This window comes from Pistacia vera, unplaced genomic scaffold (genome assembly GCF_008641045.1).
Source record: "Pistacia vera cultivar Batoury unplaced genomic scaffold, PisVer_v2 Contig423, whole genome shotgun sequence".
Classification (NCBI taxonomy): Eukaryota; Viridiplantae; Streptophyta; class Magnoliopsida; order Sapindales; family Anacardiaceae; genus Pistacia; species Pistacia vera.
The window spans coordinates 167,995-183,367 of record NW_022196250.1 but is presented as its reverse complement, the minus strand read 5'-3'; the positions used below and the strand labels follow the sequence as shown (position 1 = coordinate 183,367).

Below are 15,373 nucleotides of genomic sequence, written 5' to 3'. Positions count from 1 at the left end.
GATAAGGTACCGTACTTCCCCGTAAGGGTGACAGTTAGGTCGAGTTGGCAAGTTTTTACGAGAATAATGGAGATTTTACGGGAACATAAGAAGGGTATAGAATGATTCAAAGAGAGTTGTTTAGGTCATTTTGTGAACATTGGAGAAAATAGAAAAAGGCATTCTAGGGGCAAAGAGTGTACTATATGTGTTGACTTAGGTAAAAGCCAAAAAAAAAAAAAAAAAAATGTGGTTCGTGGGTGATGGAAAGCCACTACGTTTTGGGATGATGGAATATGTCCTGATGACAGGTTAAGATGTGGGCATTTCCAGATGCAGCAGAGTAAGAGAGAATAAAGAAGAGTATGGCAGCCGATAACTTGACTAAAAAGGTTTTTTTTTTTTTTTTTGGGGGGGGGGGGGGGGGGGGGGCGTGGGGGAGGGGGAGGAAGACATCTATTATGGGATGCGATTTAGAGGAAAGGTTAGAAGAATATGGGTATACCTCTTTAGAAAGGTTCAAGATGTGCTGGTATGGTTCGTGCATTCGATCCTAATAGCTTCTGATGATTTTCAGTTTGATGACAGGATGATGCAGTATGTACGAGGGGAAAGGCCCAAACATGGCAACAGTTGGGAAAACGTTAAAAGAGTATACTGCATCATGAACATCAAGGATATGCATTGGATAACCGTCGTCGTGCTACTAGAGGAGGGCTTGCTGCAAATCCTTGACTGCAATCCCAGTATTTGTTGAGAGAGGCAGTTGGAGACGGAGTTGCAGCCACTGTGTGTGTTGTTCTTGCGGCTGTTGCATAATAGCGGGATGTTTCAGCACTTGGGTGATGAACTACTGATGGGAAAGTGGCTACTCGAGCGCCTTCCCGTCCCGACAAATGACTCAAGGTAAATTTTGTATAAAACTTACATAATACAATTATTCTATAAGCTGATTATAATGCTAATGTCTTCCTCCTATTGTAGTGCTGATTGTAGAGCATATGCATTGAAATTTATTGAGTTCGACATGACCAACACCCCGATGGACAGCTTGAATGATGAAACAATGAGTAACTGTCGGGAGCGTTGGGCTGTTGAGTGCTTCCATGGGCATATAGATCCCTTTTGACTGACCAAAACCCAATCCAAGTCATTCTTGATGATGTCATCAAAAGGTATGGAAGTTGGACTTAGAATTTTGTAGTTTATGTGATGCTGGCTTATTGGATTGTCTTGAATAATTGGATCAGCTGGTGTTGTTAGGCATCAGGCTGGCCGTGCTTTTGTTTTCGGTATATATAGGAGATTTATTTGTTGTATATAATGTTGTAATTGACACATTTCAGATTAATACAAAAGCAATTAAGTATTTCTCTCCTTTTTTTGAGTTTGAGTTTATTTAGTATTCTTGATAAATGGCATTGATGTGTTGATGCAATTAGGTTGTCAAATTCAGGAGAAAATATGGAATTAATATGTGTTAGTGATTTTAGTTTGTCAAAATTCAGGAGAAAAGCTGGAAAAAATATGTGTTGCCCATGATCGCCTAAGTGATATATGAGCGACTACATATATCGCTTAAGCGACAAAGGGTTTTCTATAAAGGATCGCTTAAGCGATCGTGCATTTGGATAGATGTTTATACTGTCATGGACTTGATTGCTTAAGCGATTCAAAATGGCTTAAGTGACCAAGGGTAAAAGCAAAGAATCGCTAAAGCGAGAACACAAATCGCTTAAGCGATCGTGCATCTTGGCAAATCTTGATTCTGCCTCAAACTTGATCGCTTAAGCGATTTGGTATCGCTTAAGCGACCAAGGGTAAACCGAAAAATCTCTTAAGCGAGACCATAAATCGCTTAAGTGATCGTGCATCTAGGCAGATCTTGACTCTGTCTCGGACTTGATCGCTTAAGCGATCCAGAATCACTTAAGCAACCAAGGGTAAAAGCGAACAATCGCTTAAGTGAGACCATAAATCGCTTAAGCGAGTGTGCATCTGAGTAGATCTTGATTCTGTCTCGGACTTGATCGCTTAAGCGATCCAAAATTACTTAAGCGACCAAGGGTAAAAGCGAAGAATCGCTTAAGCGAGACCGTAAATTGCTTAAGCGATCGTGCATCTAGGTAGATCTTGATTCTGCCTTAGACTTGATCGCTTAAGCGACCAAGAGTAAAAGCGAACAATGGCTTAAGCAAGAAATTAAATTGCTTAAGCGATCGTGCATCTAGGCAGGTATTGATTCTGCCTTATACATGATCGCTTAAGCAACCAAGGGTAAAAGTGAAGCATCGCTTAAGTGATCTTGAGTTTTGCTTGTACGTGATAGCTTAAGCGACTAAGGCTAAATACACAGGATCGCTTAAGCTAGAAATGAAATCTCTTAGGTGATCCAATGTATATGGATTATTTTTATTGCCTTTCATAAGATCGCTTAAGCGATTAACACTATCGCTTAAGCGATGAAAGCTTATCAACACTGGACCACTTAAGCGATGACATGATCGCTTAAACGATTCCTTTTATTTATTTATTTTTTTTTTTGGAATAGGTTGTCCTATATTAAGTGACGTTAATGTAAACTTCAGACGCTCAAAACATCACATGATTATTAACGTTAATGTTAAGCGACATCAGTTAATAACACTTATTAAGGCCAATTAAGAAGGATTATTTGCAACCTAATTCTATCAACACATATTAAGGTTACAACTGTATGATATATGGATGAATGTCATAACGCACTAGTATGACATGTTAGTAGAAATGTACCTGATTTCATAAATATGGATGATGTATTTAAGAATGATTAGATTGAAATAAGCTTCAATTTTGACTGTATAATTAGTTCAGTGGACCATGATCTGTCTTGTGTCAACTTATTTGATTATTTATATCACTTAATCAATTTTTTTCAAAATTATATTTTAATTAAATTAGTTCTTTTACGTCTGTATTAAATATGGTACATAAACATGGAAAAGAAGTATTAAACTATAGAATGTTTTTAAAGTACCAAAGTAAATTACCCTTAATCGCTTAAGTGATATATGGTGTAGCTTAAGTGATCCCGTCTATTTAGCCTTGGTCACTTAAGTGATATAGGGTTTTACTTAAGAGATCCTATCTATTTAGCATTAGTCGCTTAAGCGATTATAAATCGCTTACGTGATCTTGTCAAAGGCAGAATAAAGGTAATCCGACTACAATGGATCGCTTAAGCGATCCTAGGTCTCTCTTAAGTAATCCAGTATGTTCAGATGTAGTCGCTTAAGCGATCACATACAAGCGAGGATTAGGATCACTTAAGCGATGCTTCACTTTTATCCTTAGTCGCTTAAGCGATCATGTAAAAGGCAAAATCAAAATATGCCCAGATGCACGATCGCTTAAGCGATTTACTTTCTCACTTAAGCAATTTTCGCTTTTACCTTTGGTCGCTTAAGCGATTCTTCGCTTTTACCATTGATCTCTTAAGTGATACCAAATCGCTTAAGCGATCAAGTCCGAGGCAGAATCAAGATTTTCCCAGATGCACGATCGCTTAAGCAATTTATGGTCTTGCTTAAGCGATTCTTTGCTTTTACCTTTGGTCGCTTAAGCGATTAAGTCTATGACAGTATAAAAATCTATCCAGATGCACGATCGCTTAAGCGATTTATTGTCTCACTTAAACGATCCTTTATAGAAAACCTTTTGTCGCTTAAGCGATATATGTAGTTGCTTATATATCGCTTAAGCGATCATGGACAATACATATTTTTTCCAGCTTTTCTCCTGAATTTTGACAAACTAAAATCACCAACACATATTAATTCCATATTTCCTCTTGAATTTGACAACCTAATTGCATCAACACATCAATGTCATGTAACAAGAATACTAAATAAACTCAAACTAAAAAAAGGGAGAGAAATACTGAACTGCTTTTGTATTAATATGAAATATGTCAGTCACATTCAATTACAACATTATATATAACAAATAAATCTCCTATATACACCGAAAACAAAAGCAGGGCCAGTAGCCTCCATCCCCCTCTTCATCATTCTCTTCAGCCACTTCCCTATCCTCCAAAATTATCCGACACACCTTCAGCATCAACATCAGCAACAACATCACAACCCAAGTATCAACAGCCTGACGCCTAACAACACCAGCTGATCCAATTCAAGATAATCCAATTATTTAAGACAACCCAATAGGCAGCATCACATAAACTACAAAATTCTAAGTCCAACTTTCATACCTTTTGATGACAGCATCAACAATGACTTGGATTAGGTTCTGGTTAGTTAAAAGGGATTCATATGCCCATGGAAGCACTTAACAGCCTAACGCTCCCGACAGTTACTCATTGTTTCGTCATTCAAGCCATCCATCAGGGTGTTAGTCATGTTGAACTCAATAAATTTCAGTGCATATGCCCTGCAATCAGCACTACAATAGGAGGAAGACATTAGCATTATAATCAGCTTATAAAACAATTGTATTATGTAAGTTTTATACAAAATTTACCTTGACTCATTTGTAGGGACGGGAAGGCGCTCGAGTAGCCACTTTCCCGTCAATAGTTCATCACCGAGGTGTTGAAACATCCCGCTGTCGTGCAACAGTAGTAGGAACAATACACACAGTGGCTACAACTCCATCTCCAACTGCCTCTCTCGACAAATATTAGGGTTGCAGTCAAAGATCTACAGCAAGCCCTCCTCTAGTAACGCGACGACGGTTATCCAATGCATATCCTTGATGCTCATGATGCAGTATACTCTTTTAACATTTGCCCAACTGTTGCCATGTTTGGGCCTTTCCCCCGTAAATACTGCATCATCCTGTCATCAAACTGAAAATCATCAAGGACACCGTCGAAGTCATCTATGGCCAATCTTTTCCACTTGCCTCCCCTTGTTGCACCTCTACCAATGGTCTTTTCATTAAACTGTCATATGTAATTACTAGCGTTTGGCCAAAAGCCACATTAGTGATGGCACAGTGCGAATACAGAATATCACAATTATTGCTCTGTCGTCGCCTCATAAGTGCCAATACATCATCGATGTGTAATAGCCACTACTCCTCAAAAACTTATAATGAAATACATATAAAATAACATAAAGAAATTGGGCCCAAATTTTTCTTTTATTAAACATATATATATACTCTTTACAAACATATGCATTTTTACACAAAATATATATAACGTATACAAAAAGTCATCAAAACATCAGGGACAGTGTAGCCACTCCTCCTCGCACGCCGACATCCATCCGACAGTGCCCTCACCTAGGTCCTGCAAAACATGGGAAAACAACGGGGTGAGCACTAAAATCTGTTAGTAGAAATGTACTGATTTCATAAATATGGATGATGTATTTAAGAATGATTAGATTGAAATAAGCTTCAATTTTGATGACAGGATGATGCAGTATGTACGAGGGGAAAGGCCCAAACATGGCAACAGTTGGGAAAACGTTAAAAGAGTATACTGCATCATGAACATCAAGGATATGCATTGGATAACCGTCGTCATGCTACTAGAGGAGGGCTTGCTGCAAATCCTTGACTGCAATCCCAGTATTTGTTGAGAGAGGCAGTTGGAGACGGAGTTACAGCCACTGTGTGTATTGTTCTTGCGGCTGTTGCATAATAGCGGGATGTTTTAGCACTTGGGTGATGAACTACTGATGGGAAAGTGGCTACTCGAGCGCCTTCTTGTCCCGACAAATGACTCAAGGTAAATTTTGTATAAAACTTACATAATACAAATATTCTATAAGCTAATTATAATGCCAATGTCTTCCTCCTATTGTAGTGCTGATTGTAGAGCATATGCATTGAAATTTATTGAGTTCGACATGACTAACACCCCGATGGACGGCTTGATTGATGAAACAATGAGTAATTGTCCGAAGCGTTGGGCTGTTGAGTGCTTCTATGGGCATATGGATCCCTTTTGACTGACCAAAACTCAATCCAAGTCATTCTTGATGATGTCATCAAAAGGTATGGAAGTTGGACTTAGAATTTTGTAGTTTATGTGATGCTGGCTTATTGGGTTGTCTTGAATAATTGGATCAACTGGTGTTGTTAGGCATCAGTTGGCCCTGCTTTTGTTTTTGATATATATAGGAGATTTATTTGTTGTATATAATGTTGTAATTGACACATTTCAGATTAATACAAAAGCAATTCAGTATTTCTCTCCTTTTTTTGAGTTTGAGTTTATTTAGTATTCTTCATACATGGCATTGATGTGTTGATGCAATTAGGTTGTCAAATTCAGGAGAAAATATGGAATTAATATATGTTAGTGATTTTAGTTTGTCAAAATTCAGGAGAAAAGCTGGAAAAAATATGTGTTGCCCATGATCGCTTAAGTGATATATAAGCGACTACATATATCGCTTAAGCGACAAAGGGTTTTCTATAAAGGATCGTTTAAGCGATCGTGCATTTGGATAGATGTTTATACTGTCATGGACTTGATTGCTTAAGCGATTCAAAATGGCTTAAGCAACCAAGGGTAAAAGCAAAGAATCGCTAAAGCGAGAACACAAATCGCTTAAGCGATCGTGCATCTTGGCAAATCTTGATTCTGCCTCGAACTTGATCGCTTAAGCGATTTGGTATCGCTTAAGCGACCAAGGGTAAAACCGAAAAATCTCTTAAGCGAGACCATAAATCGCTTAAGTGATCGTGCATCTAGGCAGATCTTGACTATGTCTCGGACTTGATCGCTTAAGCGATCCAGAATCACTTAAGCAACCAAGGGTAAAAGCGAACAATCGCTTAAGTCAGACCATAAATCGCTTAAGCGAGTGTGCATCTGAGTAGATCTTGATTCTGTCTCGGACTTGATCGCTTAAGTGATCCAAAATTACTTAAGCGACCAAGGGTAAAAGCGAAGAATCGCTTAAGCGAGACCGTAAATTGCTTAAGCGATCGTGCATCTAGGTAGATCTTGATTTTACCTTAGACTTGATCGCTTAAGCGACCAAGAGTAAAAGCGAACAATGGCTTAAGCAAGAAATTAAATTGCTTAAGCGATCGTGCATCTAGGCAGGTATTGATTCTGCCTTGTACATGATCGCTTAAGCGACCAAGGGTAAAAGTGAAGCATCGCTTAAGTGATCTTGAGTTTTGCTTGTACGTGATAGCTTAAGCGACTAAGGCTAAATACACAGGATCACTTAAGCTAGAAATGAAATCTCTTAGGTGATCCAATGTATATGGATTATTTTTATTGCCTTTCATAAGATCGCTTAAGCGATTAACACTATTTCTTAAGCGATGAAAGCTTATCAACATTGGATCGCTTAAGCGATGACATGATCGCTTAAACGATTCCTTTTATTTATTTATTTATTTTTTGGAATAGGTTGTCCTATATTAAGTGACGTTAATGTGAACTTCAGACGCTCACAACATCACATAATTATTAACGTTAATGTTAAGCGACATCGGTTAATAACACTTATTAAGGCCAATTAAGAAGGATTATTTGCAACCTAATTCCATCAACACATATTAAGGTTACAACCGTATGATATATGGATGAATGTCATAACGCACTAGTATGACATGTAGTAGAAATGTACCTGATTTCATAAATATGGATGAGATTAAGAATGATTAGATTGAAATAAGCTTCAATTTGACTGGTAATTAGTTCAGTGGACCATGGTCTGTCTTGTGTCAACTTATTGATATTTATATCACTTAATCAATTTTTTTTAAAATTATATTTTAATTAAATTAGTTCTTTTACGTCTGTATTAAATATGGTAACATAAACATGGAAAGAGTATTAAACTATAGAATGTTTTAAAGTACCAAGTAAATTACCCTTAATCGCTTAAGTGATATATGGTGTAGCTTAAGGTGATCCGTCTATTTAGCCTTGGTCATTAAGTGATATAGGGTTTACTTAAGAGTCCTATCTATTTAGCTTAGTCGCTTAAGCGATTATAATCGCTTACGTGATCTTGTCAAAGGAGAATAAAGGTAATCCGACTACAATGGATCGCTTAAGCGATCCTAGGTCTCTCTTAAGTAATCCAGTATGTTCAGATGTAGTCGCTTAAGCGATCACATACAAGCGAGATTAGGATCACTTAAGCGAGCTTCACTTTTATCCTTAGTCGCTTAAGCGATCATGTAAAAGGCAAAATCAAATATGCCAGATGCACGATCGCTTAAGCGATTTACTTTCCACTTAAGCAATTTTCGCTTTTACCTTGGTCGCTTAAGCGATTTTCGCTTTTACCATTGATCTCTTAAGTGATACCAAATCGCTTAAGCGATCAAGTCCGAGGCAGAATCAAGATTTTCCCAGATGCACGATCGCTTAAGCAATTTATGGTCTTGCTTAAGCGATTCTTTGCTTTTACTTTGGTCGCTTAAGCGATTAGTCTATGACAGTATAAAAAATCTATCCAGATGCACGATCGCTTAAGCGATTTATTGTCTCACTTAAACGATCCTTATAGAAAACCTTTTGTCGCTTAAGCGATATATGTAGTTGCTATATATCGCTTAAGCGATCATGGACAATACATATTTTTTTCCAGCTTTTCTCCGAATTTTGACAAACTAAAATCACCACACATATTAATTCCATATTTCCTCTGAATTTGACAACCTAATTGATCAACACATCAATGTCATGTAACAAAGAATACTAATAAACTCAAACTAAAAAAGGGAGAGAAATAACTGAACTGCTTTTGTATTAATATGAAAATTGGTCAGTCACATTCAATACAACATTATATTAACAAATAAATCTCCTATATACACCGAAAAAAAGCAGGGCCAGTAGTCCATCCCCCTCTTCATCATTCTCTTCAGCCACTTCTATCCTCCAAAATTATCGACACACCTTCAGCATCAACATCAGCAACAACATCACAACCCAAGTATCAACAGCCTGACGCCTAACAACACCAGTGATCAATTCAGTAATCCATTATTAAGACAACCAATAGCAGCATCACTAAACTACAAAATTCTAAGTCCAACTTCATACCTTTGATGACAGCATCAACAATGACTTGGATTAGGTTCTGGTTATAAAAGGGATTCATATGCCCAGGAAGCATTAACCGCCTAACGCTCCCGACAGTTACTCATTGTTTGTCTTCAAGCCATCCATCAGGGTGTTAGTCATGTTGAACTCAATAATTTCAGTGCATATGCCCTGCAATCAGCACTACAATAGGAGGAAGACATTAGCATTATAATCAGCTTATAAACAATTGTATTATGAGTTTTATACAAAATTTACCTTGACTCATTTGTAGGGACGGGAAAAGCGCTCGAGTAGCCACTTTCCCGTCCATAGTTCATCACCGAGGTGTTGAAACATCCCGCTGTCGTGCAACGTAGTAGGAACAATACACACAGTGGCTACACATCCATCTCCAACTGCCCTCTCGACAATATTAGGGTTGCAGTCAAAGATCTACAGCAAGCCTCTCTAGTACGCGACGACGGTTATCCAATGCATTCCTTGATGCTCATGATGCAGTATACTTTTAACATTTGCCCAACTGTTGCCATGTTTGGGCCTTTCCCCGTAAATACTGCATCATCCTGTCACAAACTGAAAATATCAAGGACACCGTCGAAGTCATCTATGGCCAATCTTTCACTTGCCTCCCTTGTTGCACCTACCAATGGTCTTTTCATTAAAATGTATATGTAATTCTAGCGTTGGCCAAAAGCCACATTAGTGATGGCACAGTGCGAATACAGAATATCACAATTATTGCTCTGTCTCGCCTCATAAGTGCCAATACATCATCGATGTGTAATAGCCATACTCCTCAAAAACTTATAATGAAATACATATAAAATAACATAAGAAATGGGCCCAAATTTTTCTTTATTAAATATATTACATACTTTAATTTTTACACAAAAGTATGTAACGTTACAAAAGTCATCAAAAAATCAGGGACAGTGTAGCCATCTCCTCGCACGCCGACATCCACGACGTGCCTCACCTAGGTCCTGCAAAACATGGGGAAAACAACGGGGTGAGCACTAAAATAATGCTCAGTAAGTAAATCCTCTTACTCATACTAGCCCCGTAACTCTCTTTCTCTAATTCTTCCTTACAACTCCTCGTTCAATTCTCTTTGGGCACTTCTCTCTTTTTCCTGTTTTATCATAACCTTTCATGAATCAACGACCCCATCTTACCGGGGGCACGGCCGGGACTCACTCCCACTTACGTGACTCATTCACTCTAGCCGCGAACGGTTATGCAGGATTCGAACCCTTGGCAGGTGAGTGTATAACTCTCTCTCTCGGGTACTCGGGTATAGCCCTCATCGCATGCACTCTCACGGGCTACACCCACTCTCTATCTGGTATCATGCCGCGCCTCAATGCGGCGTACATGCGGAATACTCTACCCATTACTCACGGGTTCCCCATCGCACAACCTACTCTATTCTCTTTCTCTAACTCTTAAAGTAGCTGATATCATTCTCACATATATCTCAAGCTACTTCCAAGTGTATAAACAAAGGTGTAGAGGATATCACTGCTCCCTAATGCACTAATGAAATGCAATTACAAGATTTCCTCAAAACAGTCATTCTGCACCAGTCACACTAAAACGGCCAAACTTATGCTATACACTCGGATTACTACGGTTTCGTCTCGTTTCAAAGCTTAGAAACAGGGCTACAACTTCTCTTTTTGGTCTCAGCCAGTTCGAAACGAAGATACTCAAAATTACTGAAAAGGTTACGGCAGTGACAGGGCAGATTTCATTAGGCATTTCCTCAAAACATCTGTGCATATAAACACCCTACAAAAATACTACTAAACTTCATTTTTCTAGCCATCCAAATTGGGGAAAAACCACTCAATTACTCATAATCCCTGTCAAGAAAAGCACTCCAAAAGGATTACACAACAACTCTCAAACTTCATCTCAAATCCATTCTCAATACACATATCAAAACACTTCTCATATTTAATCAATCCCAACTACTAAGACAAGCACACATCTCATCTCAATTTTCAGTAGGTATACCATGTACATACATAATTAAAATACGTCTCTACTCAAGCTTAGTCATAACTCAATGGTTGGATTTACTTACCTTGTGCAAGATGGGGTCCTTAGCATTTTCTTCCCTTTGTGGACTTGTCTCTTCTCTACAACTCAAAACAACCACAAGGGCAGCAACAACACAATAAGACCTCACTATAAATACAAGAAAATTCACTCTAAAGCATGAATTTTACCTTAGGAAGCTTTAGATGAAATCTCTACTCAAAACCCCTTTAAATCCTTAGAACTCTTGGAAAATTGGGTGGAGAAATTGAGAGAATATGGGCAATGGAAGAGGGGAATGAAAGATGAGTAAGGGCTTCTTACATTTACTCTTTTAGTTCATATTAAAAGCTTCATTTCCATTTTGCCCTGCCCTTTCTTGGAAATTCCATCTAATCCTTTGATTCTTTACAACTACACCCCCATTCAAACACAATCTCTACTAAATTTCCTTTCATTTTACTCCCACCTTTTCCTACTAATTAGGGGTAGAATGGTCATTGTGTCCCAAAAGAAGAATTCCTAGAAAACTCAAGAATCTTTGTTTTAGGCTCTTCGCGCGGCGAAGCCTTTTCGACGCCTCGGCGAAATAGGGCAGAACCTACGCAATGACATCTCCTCTCGCCGCGGCGAGTTTCTTCTTCGCCCCGGCGAAGTTTAAATTTCAACTTCACCAAAACTCAACCCATTTCAAGGCAACAATCAACCAAATCAACATACAAACTAATTTAAGTTAAAACATAAACTTTTAACTAATACAAACAACTCTTAAATAAGTACCTCAAGTGGGATTACACGATGTGCTGCCATCAATAAAAATACGTGATAAGATACAATACTCATAGAAAACAGAAAGAAAAATAAGGGAAAATAACTCACCGAGTTGTCGAGCCCACCTACCCATTGTCAACATCTTTTCAAACCACTGCGGGGATAATCCGATCTTGCACTTCGCATGCCCATCACTTCCAAATCATTGTAATAGGCATAGAAGAGTTTTTTCTTTTCCTCATCTATTGACTGTACAAATCGACCTTTAACTCTTCCGTTTTCACTTGCCCACTTCCTCCGCCTTCCTCCTCCATTTTCACTTCCCCACTTCCTCCGCCTTTCCTTACCCTCTGCCTCCATTTTTGCTTCTCCACTTTCACGAACTTTCATTGTTTTTTCTTCGTTTTCCTCTTCTTTCCCTACGTTACTGTCGTGTAAGGAAAAATTACATGCTTACTCTTCGGCTCTCTCTTTATGCTTAGGTTGCACTTCAACCACTTTCAATACCCCACAAAATTCCTCCACCCTACTAACTTTCTCCGCCCATACAACTTTTCCTCCACCATTTCATTCGCTTTCCATCTTCTCAAACCTCTCATAACAGTTGTTGTAAAACTCTCAAACATACCGTTTATGAGGTCAACTGCCTCATTCTCCGACCCCAACGCCTCGGCAAAGCGGTACTTGTTGTACCGATTTTCCAGCATACCTATTCATCATCCTCCTCCTCTCCCTCCTGCGATTGGAGCTTCATCATCCTGGTGTCAACAACATTCTCAAGCAGTGGCCTACAACCCTTCTAGCTCTCATTAGGCGGTCTATCCTCATCTGCTTCATCCCTAGTGGTTTGAATGATGTACATACTCCTCTCTCGCTTCACTCCTAGTAGCGGTGAGAAAGGGATGGACCACTCCCTGCAATAAGAAAAAAAAAATCAATCAAATTAAGCCACATTTAAAAAAGCAATGCATATTAAAAACGGAAATTGCGGTCGCTCATCCGAAGTCTTCATCCTCCCCCCCCCCCCCCCCCCCCCCCCGCCTTAGCCAAGACAAGGACGGCCTCATACATCCAAGTATATATGTAAAAAAACAAAGTCATATCATAATTAAAACACATATAACACAAAAAATATAACAAAAAACTATAATATTTACATGCATTGCCCATGGGAAGCCAAACAAATTGTACATGCTTGGTCTATTCTTCTCGACAGATTGGCGCTACTTTATGCCATGTCCTTCTTGCACGGAGTCTATGGTAGCTGAAATGATACCCGTCCCCACGGATAAGCATTAAAGAAGTTGTTGCTTGCAAACTTCACCCCATCCATATTACCGGCTTTTATTGAGTCAGGAGCCATTAAGATCGAATGCACGAACCATAATAGACATATCTTGAACCTCTCTAAAGAGGTATACCCACCTTTTTCTAACTCTCCTCCAAACGCGGCGCCATAATAAACGCCTTCCCCCCAAAAACCTTTTAGCAAAGTTATTGGCTGCCTTACTATTATTTTCTCTCTTGCTCTGCCGCATCTGGAAATTCCCCATATCTTAAGCCTATCAAGGGCATATTCCATCATCCCAAAACGTAGTGGGTTTCCATCCACCAGAACACATTTCTTTTTTTTTTTTTTTTTGTTTTTTTTTTTTTGGCTTTAACTGAGTGCAGCAACATATAATGATCCTTGCCCCAGAACGCCTTTTTCCAATTTCTTCGATGTTCACAATTATGACACGAATCAATCTCTTTGAATCAGTCTAAACCCTTCTTCTGTTCCCTTAAAAACAATATTTTCGTAAAACATTGCCAACTCAACTTAACTATCACCCTTACAGGGAAGTACGGTACCTTCGCTTACAACCTCCAACCCATAGTCTTTGTAATTTACGCTTCGGAAAATTACACAATCAATATAGACTAAATATCAGCAAAAAAAAAAAAAAAAAAAACTAATAGGCTACCAATTTGGGGGATATGGCTTCCGGGGTATGGGGCAAGAGGTGGCGGAATAGGGGGGTTGGAGGGCGCCCTGCATATTGCAAGGTTGCCACGAACAACGCGCGCAGCGTATGCACGTTGTGCGTGGCCAGCCTTGCCAATATGTAGGGCAGCCGTCTAGCGCCCCTATTTTGCCACCCCTACCATCAGCCCACAACCTCCCACAAACAACCTCCCTACGGCCTCCCTTGCTTTCCTTCATCCTTGAACACAAAAAAAGCACCCCCAATGCCCGCCAACTACTCAACAAAACGCTACAACCACCATAACAATAAAACTAACTATATCTCCCCAAATTCGCACAAATCAATCAAATTTCTCATCCAATTCAAAAAAAACAAGTAAAAAACGTATCATTTTCACGACATCCTTCTCCTCTCCTGAATTCTCGTCGGCGTCCTCCTTTCAAAACCGTTTTCTTATTCTTCTCTCTGTTCTTGTTTCGTTGTCATCTCCTCTGCATCTGGACCACCTTCACTCATCGGATGATCCACCCTTTGAAACTGCCGCGCCCTCGGAGTCTAGGATTTGGAGTGGGGTTGGGTTTTCCTCCTCTTCTGAATACAGCTATGATTTTGTGTAAGGAAGCTTTAGAATTGAATATTTGCCAGAATAAGGCACTTTCGTCGTCGGAAATGGTAGAGAAATCAAAGGTGTTCGTTCGTCTTTTTTGGTATTTGCTCGATTAAGTGATTTCGAAAGGTGGGGTTTTTTATTTTCAAAATTAAACAAACTTCCATTAATTATAGTATTACCCATATGTTTAAATCCTTTCACTTTAGCCGTTTTACATGTTTAATGAATCCTAAGTGTGCACGTCAGTTTTTACTAAAAAAAAAAATGAAAAGTATTTCAGGTCATTTTTTTTAATGCAAACTTGGGAAGTCGCGGAGTGTAAATTTCCTCCCAAAAAATGTCATATGTTTTGACGTTTGGACAAAATTATTTGAGAATTGCTAGGCTACAAAGACAAATACAAAAGAGCATACAAAGACAATTTTACTCTTAATCTTCATGATTTCTCTCTCTCTCTCTCTTTTCTTCTTTCTTTTTTTTTCTCTCTTCTCGTCACTTTGTAACTCTCTTGGATAAGTCTTTGTAAAGATAACATTTTTAAATTATTTAAACCAAAAGGTTGCTTTCTTACCTCCCAGTCAAACTAAAGAGAATAAATATATTATAATCCAATAATAAGTTAGACATAACATTAGTAAGGATAAGTACGTAATTTGGTAACTGATTTGATAGTATTGAATTTCTTTATTATTTCAAAAATATTTATAAGCACCAAAAAATAAAATAAAAGTAAATTAAATATCAATAATTAGAAAAAAAATTTAATTAAAAAAAATAAAAATTGGAAAGTCCCTCAATTGATACTATCCAAAAAAAACCTTATAATTTATCAAGACATTTTAAGTGTTTAGCATTTAAGCAGTAGTACGCTCCAACCCCAGTGGTTTTGGCACTTTTTATCGAACAAATTTGGAGGAAGAGCGCTCCAATTTAACACTACTTAAAACTTCTTATTGAGAGACTTGA

The 15,373-nt window shown here is 38.5% G+C and overlaps 1 protein-coding gene across 1 annotated transcript in view; it reads right to left on the bottom strand.

Annotated features, from left to right (window-relative positions):
• LOC116142989 (aspartate--tRNA ligase, chloroplastic/mitochondrial) overlaps nt 1-12,534 on the bottom strand; it is a 28,965-nt gene extending 16,431 nt beyond the window's left edge. The window contains 3 exon segments of the mRNA XM_031428410.1: nt 8,864-8,918; nt 11,103-11,157; nt 12,456-12,534. Coding sequence (XP_031284270.1) covers nt 8,864-8,918; nt 11,103-11,157; nt 12,456-12,534 — 189 coding nt within the window.
• Between the last annotated feature and the right edge of the window lie 2,839 nt (nt 12,535-15,373).